The sequence below is a fragment of the Larimichthys crocea genome, chromosome XXIV, assembly GCF_000972845.2.
Source record: "Larimichthys crocea isolate SSNF chromosome XXIV, L_crocea_2.0, whole genome shotgun sequence".
Classification (NCBI taxonomy): domain Eukaryota; kingdom Metazoa; phylum Chordata; class Actinopteri; family Sciaenidae; genus Larimichthys; species Larimichthys crocea.
The window spans coordinates 2,349,818-2,361,019 of record NC_040034.1 but is presented as its reverse complement, the minus strand read 5'-3'; the positions used below and the strand labels follow the sequence as shown (position 1 = coordinate 2,361,019).

Genomic DNA, 11,202 nt, shown 5'->3' with positions numbered 1-11,202 from the left:
CTTTCTGTTGCGTCCATCGTAAAGTCTTTTTAAACTCCTACAGAAGTTCAGCTGAGAGGAGAAATGTCGTGAATATAGAGGAGTCATTGTGTGAGTGTTGGCGTATTCTTTATTTTGTCAGATGGAAGTTTTAAACCCTGACAGCAGGTTTGAGGAGTGTTTAGTTAACTGGAATCTTTTAAAGATCTAAGTATAGTTTGGTTCGTCTTGTCCAGCTCGATCTTGATGTTAGTCAAAGTCTCTTAAAGCCAAAGTAGCCTCTTCAGATTGTCTAATTTTGTCCCAGCAACAACCCAGACCCCCCAAAATATTCAGTTTACTGTCACGTCACAACAAAAAGTAGCAAATGTTTGGCATTGTAACATATTTTACTGACCGAAATCACTTAAATTGATGAGTGGTTTAACTTCTAAACACAGCGCACGTCATCCAAAGTGCTTTATCGTACGGAGAGAGAGGCAAATTAATATAAAAATGATATACTCATGACAAAGAGAGAGACAGCAAGTGGAATGTGGCTCCGTTTATTAGTCCAAAGTCATTAGTCAGATGTTTTCTCTGACTAACAGTCCAAAGAGACACATAGGATACAGAAAAGCAGCTAATGCTGACAATACAGAAGCTTAAACCGAGCAATGTTTGGTATTCATGCTTGAAAGTGGGTTTAAATAATAGTTGGATGATGAAAATAGTTTAAAAACTCTGTGACGAACTGACGCCCCGCGTACAGACAGATCACGGAGCAGATGGGTGAGGTGTCGTCGTGTTTTCGGACGCTGTCAGAGGAGGATGCAGTTTTTTTTCCCCTGCTCGTTGTGTGCATCAGGAATCAAAGGCCGCCGTTGTTGGAATGAGAAGCAGATGTTAGCGAGGAATTCTCCTGACTGCAGCACTTTTCTCTTTTTTCATGGCTAAGCTTCGAAACGCTGCCTCCCTCCCTCCCTCCCTCTCTCTGCTGTATATATCGACCCTGTACTCTCTTCTCTTTTTTTAACTTTGACACGTACCGCACCTGAAGCTATTCTTAAATTAGCGCGGTGACAGCCTCCCTCTGTCGGTCTGCTGCTCTTCGTCTCCCTGAGCAGAGGAAGTTTTTTCTTTTGGCTCCCAACAGTTGGACATGGAGACTCTCTCCGCCCCGCTGATGTCAATGGAGGAGGGAAAGAATGAGAAGAGAGAGAGGTGTAGTTGTGACAGAGGCCCTTTCTCTGTAGCCCAGTGTGGGCTTTGGTGTCATGCCTGACTCTGAGGTTTGCCACGTTGACAGAATCCCTGTTCGAGGCTGAAAGGCAGGAGGAAGCCCGGCTCGCCGCTCTTTGTGCGTGCACGGACTTCAGCGTTGCATCACACTTTGCACGGCAGCGAAAGGGGGATGGAAAGCAGCGGTAATTTCATTATCCAGCACTCTGTTCCCTCCCAGTACACAGCGTGTAAAGAGAAACCAACCCTTTCATTTCACAGTGGTGATGTCTCATGTATGGACCAGACATGACACAACAGACCTTTAAAGCCATCAATAATGACTACACTCAGTTATGTCTGAGACCAACACCGGCATCGGCTTTCATCGTTAACATCCAGCAATGTAATAAACGAGTCCTAACTAGAACGTGTCTGCGGAAATCTGGAATCATATTTCTGGATAAAAAAGCAAGATGAGACGACTTGAACTGAGCCCACGCTTCAAGGCCCATTAACCTTTCTGCAGGGAGATTAAGCTGGATGTGTGAATTGATCCACCTTATACACAGATTTCAAAAACCCACAACAAATAGCCTAACTCTCAAAATGCTTCTTTAAGCTTTTTAAAACCATTTTGGAGCTTGCAGACGAGTAATCCTGCGACTGCGGCTGCCATCACGAGATCAAGCGAGGATCCGTCTCGTCAGGCTTCAAAGCCAGGCGCTGCCAAACGGTGTCGAGCGAGGACGTGCGAGCGAGGTGTGTCGAAAACAAACATCAGCATTGGAGATTTTGTTTGACGTGTCCGCTCTTCTCCCGACTGGTTTCAGTTGGTCTGGTTGAAGTTCGCCCGTGGTAGACAGATGGTCTATCAACCCTTTTTTCAAACTGTCTCCAGCAGCATCGTGGTTCTGTGTAACCGTCCGGTGCAGACGAAGAGATACATCAGCTGGATATTACTAAGTTTGAAGATACCTCAGAAGATATCCACGTCAGCAACATCTCCATCATTTCCTGAAAGCCTCTCCGTCTAAACTAGAAGAAAACAACAAAACCTCTTCTTCATATCATGTAATACAGTCACGGTTTTGTTAGTTAGTGTCCCAGCTGATGAGTCCTGCTCTCCATCACTCTGGAGATTGTTCTCAACAGGTGACATCCAGCGCTAAACTACAGGTATCTGCGCTGAGGCGGCAGCTAACCTGCTGAGTATAAATCCAGCTTTAGTTGGACACTTTTCTGTCTCTTGCCGTCTTGTATCTGACAACAATCCGACAAACAAAATCTTTTAAAAATAGATATTATATCTGTCCCAGCTCATTTACTGGCATCACTCTCTGTCTCTGGGGGGGAAGCGAGTGATGGAGGAGAGCGATCTCACTTCTAATTAACCCTGCTGCCATCACGCAGCTCAGCTGTTCTGTAGTAGCACCTGACATATGGTCGAGGCTGGAGAGCGGGAACATACCCATCGCGCGTGTGTGTGTCCATCTGATGTACATGTGTCTCTGTTTGTGTTTGTTTGTGTGTGCAGTGCAGCAGTGATGTGTTTAGTCAAGGTCAGCAGCAGCAGCAGCACGGGGAGCGTCCCAGTCATGGCTCATCAGCACACTTTGCTGAGTGGCTGCTTGCCCGGCCGAGCTGCACATCCAATGACCAGCTCTAATGAGAACTGATGCTGTATGTCAACAGCATGTGTATTTATGGCTGCTCTGCCCACAATGCACCCCGTCTCTGCTGCCGTTATGTGCCGACAGCAGGAGTATTGAACGGGTACTTAGCCCCTAAAGCACATTTCTGACTTTACAGCAGAACCTGCAGTTGAATCTGCTGTTTCCTGGTACCAGCCTGAACCGCATTTCTGTTATTGTTTCTACAGCTGGGTGAAGTTTACTGAGTCAATCCCAGGATTTCTTTCAAACTACATTAAATATGTTGGAAAACAGTTGGAGTTAGAGGTTAAAACCGTTTTTCACCACTTTTCAGTCTCAGGATTTTGTGGGCGGTCCTTAAAGGGTGGCTTGATGACACGCTGAGGCCACCCTGAGCCGAGAGATAGAGATGAATTCATCTTCCTCAGGCACGTTTTCACATTTCTACAGTTCATAACAGCGAGTGTATTACTGTGTGACTTAAAGGTCCAGTGTGTCGGATTTTGCGGCATCTAGCTGTGTGGAGCCAGTGTTTGTTTTGTCCATTCTGGGATACTGTAGAAACGTGGCGGACTCTGTAGAAGAGGACCCGCTCATTATAAGCACAATGTTATATTCTGACACACTGGACCTTTAAATGGACAGACTGCAGTTTTCTATGCCGTGAATAAACCTTTAATCCTCAGATAGCATCTTTATTTAAATGCTAATTGTTCTTCACACTGTCACGTGACCCTCTGCCCTCTGTCCGTCCTGTCTGTTTTTAATGACAACACGGCTTCAAGGTGAGTGAACAGGAAGAGGTGATAATCTGGATTGATTGTTCTCTAACATTCTTTTGTCTGGTCTGAGACTTTTCACACCCTCCGACGGCCTCACACGTCCTCGGGCCAGGCTCACGCTGTGAGCTCCCCGCTGCTCACAGGAAAACTGTTAATGTTGGAGCTGGTGTGTGTGTGTGAGAGGGAGAGAGGAACACACAGAGTAGTGAATATTTAGCCTTACTTGGGATCAGGTGCAGGATAATGTCATAAATTCCCCCAAAACACTGTCAAAACATTCCTGCAACGCTCCGCCGTTGGCTCTTTGATAATAAGAGTTTCTGTTTAGCTCAAAAGTAAACGTTTCTTTCAAAACAATACGGCTGCAGAAGATAGAATAACATTTGTTTAGGCGCGTTCGGAATACTTTCCCAAAGACGAAGCTACAGTCTGACTCCCGCGAGTGGTTTTTCCCAGCAGACGGTGAAAAATGGAACCAGTTCAAACAGCCCGAAAGCATGTCAACAAAAACCCGACGAGTTGACGAAAGTGATGCCAAAAAGGAAAAAAAAAAAGAAAAAGTCAGACACCCAGTCGACATCTGAACTCCGTGCATAAGTTTCTCAACAGCTGTTTGGTGATATGTTGCTTTTTCTGCTGCAGTCTTGTGTTTCTGGTTTCAGAGGTGAGAAAGTGATAGAAATGAGTCAGTCAGTCCATGATTACATTTCAACAGTTCCTCTCCAGACCGATGTTCACATGTTCCTCAGGATTCGCTGACATTCCCCTGAAATGATGTCACCTACTCACAGACACAAACAGGAACGCTGCCCGCCTGTCCTGTCTTCCTGTCATGCTGCAACACATCTAAATGATCTTTTCTCTGACGTGTCTCCACAGTGGCTGACCGCGGCTCGGGTCCCCATGCTCTGCCTTGCGACCGCTGCTTGGCCTGCTGAGCCCGAAGGCGCCGGTGTGTCCGTACTGGGCTGCAGCTGAAGCCGGCAATACAGCGAACTGGTGGTTGCCGTCGGGTCGTCTGCGGCTGGTGGTGGTGGTGGTGGAGGCGGGTGGTCAGAGGGCCCAGAGCCCCCCCGGTAGCAGGCGGAAGGGCCTGTCCTGTTCCAGCCACACGAAGATGAACAAACTGAACTTCCACAACAACAAAACCATGCAGGACCGCCGCTGTGTCTGTGTTTTTTTGCCCAATGACGACACGCTCAATGTCATAGTCAATGTGAGTACAGCACCTACATTTACAGAACGTGACAGAACTTTATGTCCAGATACGAAATAAATGAACCTTTCTCTGTCAGAACATAGAGATGCTTAGCTCAGACTGGAAATGGAGAAACACCTAGTCTGGCTCTGTCTGAAGGCAGCAGCACATAATCCCCTCTGAAGCCACAACATGTCATTTTTTTGTACGAGTCAATCAGACAAGATAAACGCGTTAATTAGTGAGCTTTAGAGGTGGTGATAGTTTCCAGTCTTTATGCTAAGCTAAGATAACTGGCTGTGTCAGACTGTTCCTTTAGCAGCAGCAGAGTTTTTAATTTATAATAAATCCTGGTACTTGTTGGCAGCTGTCAGCTGTGATTTACAACCTCGAATGTGTTTAACCAGCTGTTTAATTTATTTTCAATCTTTTAATTACTGGTGGTCAAAAACAAAGTTTCCCCCCCGTTTGAGCTGAAATATGTTCAGACGTGCAAAACAACTCGCGGCGTTGTGAAACATGCACACGTCTGAGCGAACGGCTCACGGTGGTTCACGACAACGTGAGAGTCATACCAGACGTGAGCGGTGAGGCAGCTCGTGTGTGATTAATTATATAAAGGTAAACAGGTGATCTTCTCTCGTCCTCAGGTGAAGACCCTGTGCCAGGAACTGTTGGTCCAGGTGTGTGACCTCCTGAGGCTGAAGGACTGTCACCTGTTTGGACTCAGTGTTATTCAGAGTAAGTGTCTCCTCCCTCTGTTTAGCTCCAGCTGGACAGACAGCCTTTCTTTTCTGCGACTGTTCTTCACATTTCCATACTAGTGGAGGCTGAGTATTCAGCTGTGTGGACAAAGCCTCATTTTAATTTTAAAACACTTGAATTTCATGGTCACATCATGCTAATTGCGGAGTGAATGCATTCACAAAGAGCCACATAAAAGTGGTGTAACCAGACTCAGACCAATAACTCAGCCCTAAACGTAGCATCTCTCACCTATATGTCAACCGGAGCCTCCTCGTCCTGACTGACTCCCATTGTGCAGCGAGGCTAAAGTTGTTTTTACGGTGACGACACGGCGAGGGTCGTACGTCTAGAATGAGTCACCGCGTCTGTGCCGTGCGGCGGGGTGACGGTTGTAGGCAACTGCAAAGGGAGAGTAAAATTGTGAAAGGCAGTGTTTTCAGACAGCTGGCCTCCAGATGAGCCAATGGCGGCACAGCGGGTCAGTTTGAGCAGGAGCCAACGGGTCTGACTGTGGGACATTCCTGGAGTGCTTGTATGAGCAGTGTGAAATCCCCAAGGCAAACAGAGGCCACCCACTCCCAGTGTGTCACCCGCTGTCCTCCTGACCGGAGCGTCCACGGCCGAGCTGCCACGCCAAACACAACATCAGATGTGTTTTTGTTTGCTCAGCTCACATGACAAGACAATATATCCAAGTTTACTTTACCCTCCGGGAGCTGCTAACGAGCTACCAGCTTTAAATGAACTGCAAAGATTAGTTTATTACTTAGAGAAATTTAGTGAAATTAGAGGATATTTCACTGGTATGTGATCATGTGCTCTAGTAAACTCAATATCTTTAGTAAACAAGCTATTTAGAAATGTCTTTCTGTACTCTGAGGACAGTTTTAGTTTCTATATTTGCATTTATAGACCAAGCGATTAGTCGATTCATCAGGGTAATAATCAGCAGAATGTCCGATCGTTATTCTACTCTTCATCCACATTTGTACACACATTCTTTTTTCTAACTGCATACAGAAACTAGACTGACTGCTTTCCTTTTAATAATACATTTTAAAAATGATACCAGATCTCCATTCCTCCAGAAATCCGAGTCTCTGTGGGAGCATCTGCTGTTTTGAAACATGAACCTCTGTGTAGTTGCCTGGGAAACTCTCAGACGCTGCCATCAGAGTTTGGGATGCAGGGTATCTGAGGTGAAACGAGTAAAAGGATAACAGGGACGAACAACCAGCCAAATATATTCACATGGAGCTAACGGTGCACCGCTGCAGAGGGAGGGAAACAAAACAGTGGAGCGCTGACTCATTACGTGAACGACGATCACAAGAAATCATTAACAATAAGACCTCGAGCCAGCAGCGGTGAGCTCCTCCAGCCAAGACAAAACAGTTTGTGAAGCAGCTCAAAGAACTTGAACGTGATTTCTCCACCACGAACACTTAAACCTTTTAAAAACAATAAAAATCCGCGCTTCTATCTGCGCCTCGTCTTTCCACCAGCCTTCATAAAAACATCACGGTAAGCTCTTGATGCAATCTGTCAGATATGATGTTCCCGTCTTCTGTTAACAGAACACAGACCACGGTAAGTAACCGCCCTCACATCTTAAAAAACATCGATCACTCTCGTGATGATCTGCTTACTTTTTCGACGACCACAAACATTTGTCGATGAAAACTTCTCACAGTCTGTGGATTAGCCTGAGCAGCAGATGGGTTATTGTTTCTGGAAACAGACGTTCAGTTTTCATGAGCCACGAGTCGGTCAAATCATTGACCTTGTCTCCGCGGTGGAGATCACAAAATGTCCTCTAATAAAACCAAAACTGTCTTCATGGGAAGATACCACAGACATCATAGTAACGTGTTGTTCTGCCAGAGAGGCTCTGTATTTTCTTTGGCTCTTCATCGTAAGAAAGTCCGAGTTGTCAGATCAGCAGCTCATGAAAGGCGTCGCTTCACCACAGATTAAGACTCGAGAGCGAGGTGAAGAAACGAGGAGAGACTCTGAGCACAAAGGGAAGTGCAGATGTGACGGCTCTGAGGCGGTCTTTGAACAGGCAGGGGGATTTCTGAGCGCATATACACAAACACGAAGGCGCCTATAGATCCACAAGAACACATACCGAAGACAGAGAATGAACTCAGTCTGTTCCTTTTCCTCCCACAGATAATGAACACATCTACATGGAGCTCGATCAGAAGCTCTCCAAATACTGTCCCAAAGAATGGAAGAGAGAAGCCAGCAAGGTAAGACACATAACTCACGAGACATAAGTCATAAAACTGGATTTAATACATCATCTAAATTCAGCATCAGGTAGATTTGACATTCTGCAACCACATAGATTTCAGCTGCGTTTGCACACGTGACAACAGAATACGATCTTCTTTGTTTAAGTTACACGTATTCACCTGGAAAGCTCTCTGACACTCCCTGAAGTCACCACGAAATAGTTACAGCCTGTGACTCTCCGTGAAACCACAAATTGTTGTTTTTACACGTCTGTTTGTTTGAGTTAGACAAATAACACGTTAACTAGTCATCTCCAGAGGCGTGTGTTTGAACTTCAGCCGAGCTGTTTCCATGCTAAGCTCCACACGCAACACACAGACATGAGAGAATTTGTAGCGAACATACGGATGTAAATAAACCTTGAACTAGCTTCACTATGGAGGCGTATAAGTTTGTCCTTTGTCCCATTTCTCCGCCTTATTTAACTTAATTTAATCACTTGTCAAACTGTGTTTTCTTCTCCAGGGAATCGACCAGTTTGGTCCTCCGATGATCATTCACTTCAGAGCTCAGTATTACGTTGAAAATGGGAGATTGATCAGGTAAGACACAGTATCAAATACCTGCACAAACAGCTCTATCATCGCTCGGTTGACCAGTCAGCCTATAATGTGGTTTCATCTTGTCTGCCCCGCAGCGACCGAGCAGCCAGGTACTACTACTACTGGCACCTGAGGAAACAGGTGCTGCTCTCGCAGTGCATCCAAAGAGAGGAGGCCTACTTTCTCCTGGCGGCCTTCGCCCTGCAGGCCGACCTCGGCAACTTCAAACGCAACAAGCACTTTGGGAAGTACTTTGAACCCGAAGCCTACTTCCCCCCGTGGGTGAGTACGTCCAACAGTTCCCATATGTGCGGCCGAACATTCACACGTGAAACGATTTAAGACAAACGACCGTCATCCTGCACTTCCCTTTATCACATCTTGAATTCATCACTAACAAAACGTGACATATTTCCTCTCTGGCTTTATTTGAATACCTGGTTAATGCTTCAGCATTCACTCCGATACGTTCAGGATGAGAGCTGCAACTAAAAATTATTTACATTATTGATTTAGTTTTTTTGTTTGGTCTATAAAATGTCAGATAATCACAGAAAGTCCAGAGTGTCATCTTTAGATGTTGTTTCGTCTGACCAACAAGTCAAAACTCAACGATATCCATATCTATAATGATATAAAATAAAATAAAAAGCTGATTTTTGGCATTTTTACTTTTTAAAAAAAACCTTTTCTGTCGATTTCAGGCGTCACCACGGTAATGCTGACAGAAACGTAAATGTGAATCAACGCTGACTTCATGTTTGTAATTCTATGAAGAGATTCCCTCACTGTTTTCTTTTATATCTATAATTTTTTGCCTTTATTAGATATTATAGTAAAGAGGGAGACAGGAAATGTTAGGACAGAGATAGAGAGCAAGGTCTGAGGCCAGAATCAAAGCAGATGTTAGTTATCAGCGAAGAAAGTCCGAGTTGTCAGATCAGCAGCTCATGAAAGGCGCGCTTCACCACAGATAAGACTCGAGAGCGAGGTGAAGAAACGAGGAGAGACTGAGCACAAAGGGAAGTGCAGAGGCTGATGATGGTCTGAGGCGGTCTTTGAACAGGCAGGGGGATTCTGAGCGCATATACACAAACACCGAAGGCGCCTATAGATCCACAAGAACACATACCGAAGACAGAATGAACTCAGTCTGTTCCTTTCCTCCCACAGATAATGAACACATCTACATGGAGCTCGATCAGAAGCTCTCCAAATACTGTCCCAAAGAATGGAAGAGAGAAGCCAGCAAGGTAAGACACATAACACGAGACATAAGTCAAAAACTGGATTTAATAGATCATCTAAATTCAGCATCAGGTAGATTTGACATTCTGCAACCACATAGATTCAGCTGCGTTTGCACACGTGACAACAGAATATGATCTTCTTTGTTTAAGTTACACGTATTCACCTGGAAAGCTCTCTGACACTCCCGAAGTCACCACGAAATAGTTCAGCCTGTGACTCTCTGAAACCACAAATTGTTGTTTTTACACGTCTGTTTGTTTGAGTTAGACAAATAACACGTTAACTAGTCATCTCCAGAGGCGTGTGTTTGAACTTCAGCCGAGCTGTTTCCATGCTAAGCTCCACACCAACACACAGACATGAGAGAATTTGGCGAACATACGGATGTAAATAACCTGAACTAGCTTCACTATGGAGGCGTAAGTTGTGTCCTTTGTCCCATTTCTCCGCCTTATTTAACTTAATTTATCACTTGTCAAACGTGTTTTTTCTTCTCCAGGGAATCGACCAGTTTGGTCCTCCGATGATCATCACTTCAGAGCTCAGTATTACGTTGAAAATGGGAGATTGATCAGGTAAGACACAGTATCAAATACCTGCACAAACAGCTCTATCATCGCTCGGTTGACCAGTCAGCCTATAATGTGGTTTATCTGTCTGCCCCGCAGCGACCGAGCAGCCAGGTACTACTACTACTGGCACCTGAGGAAACAGGTGCTGCTCTCGCAGTGCATCCAAAGAGAGAGGCCTACTTTCTCCTGGCGGCCTTCGCCCTGCAGGCCGACCTCGGCAACTTCAAACGCAACAAGCACTTTGGGAAGTACTTTGAACCCGAAGCCTACTTCCCCCCGTGGGTGTACGTCCAACAGTTCCATATGGCGGCCGAACATTCACACGTGAAACGATTTAAGACAACGACCGTCATCCTGCACTTCCCTTTATCACATCTTGAATTCATCACTACAAAACGTGACATATTTCCTCTCTGGCTTTATTTGAATACCTGGTTAATGCTTCAGCATTCACTCGATACGTCAGGATGAGAGCTGCAACTAAAAATGTATTTACATTATTGATTTAGTTTTTTTGTTGGTCTATAAAATGTCAGATAATCACAAAAGTCCAGAGTGTCATCTTTAGATGTTGTTTCGTCTGACCAACAAGTCAAAACACAAGATATCATACTAAATTATATAAAATAAAATAAAAACTGATTTTTGGCATTTTTACTTTTTAAAAAAAACTTTTCTGTCGATTTTCAGGCGTCCACAGGGGGTATGTTGCGGGCGGTTAGTGCAGGGGAAGCGGGAGAGTGAGGGGAGGAAAAAAGGTAGAAGGTTTGGGACGTCATCGGGGACGAGATAGATAGTGCTGTGAGAGTGATAGACGTCGGCGTTGGCTTGCTAGCGTATATGGTAGAGTGCTTTGAGTGCAGGGAGGGAGGAGGAAATAGGTGTGTGATTCGAATTCATGATGGGAGGAAGTAGATACGAAGAAGTGGAATCTGGCAGTGTGTCAGAGTTGGGATCTGACCATAATGTGTGGTT

The 11,202-nt window shown here is 45.2% G+C and overlaps 1 protein-coding gene across 2 annotated transcripts in view; it reads left to right on the top strand.

Annotated features, from left to right (window-relative positions):
• The first annotated feature begins 4,495 nt into the window (after positions 1–4,495).
• The window catches only part of frmd6 (FERM domain containing 6), an 18,663-nt gene continuing 11,956 nt past the window's right edge, over positions 4,496–11,202 (top strand). Inside the window, exons 1-5 of one of the 2 annotated variants that reach the window (XM_027275032.1) lie at positions 4,496–4,832; positions 5,465–5,555; positions 7,737–7,816; positions 8,328–8,404; positions 8,500–8,686. In XM_027275032.1, coding sequence (XP_027130833.1) covers positions 4,734–4,832; positions 5,465–5,555; positions 7,737–7,816; positions 8,328–8,404; positions 8,500–8,686 — 534 coding nt within the window. In that variant the 5' untranslated portion in view covers positions 4,496–4,733. Of the gene's footprint in view, positions 4,833–5,464; positions 5,556–7,736; positions 7,817–8,327; positions 8,405–8,499; positions 8,687–10,390; positions 10,510–11,202 lie in introns of those variants that run through there. The other variant, XM_027275031.1, reaches the window with a different exon arrangement.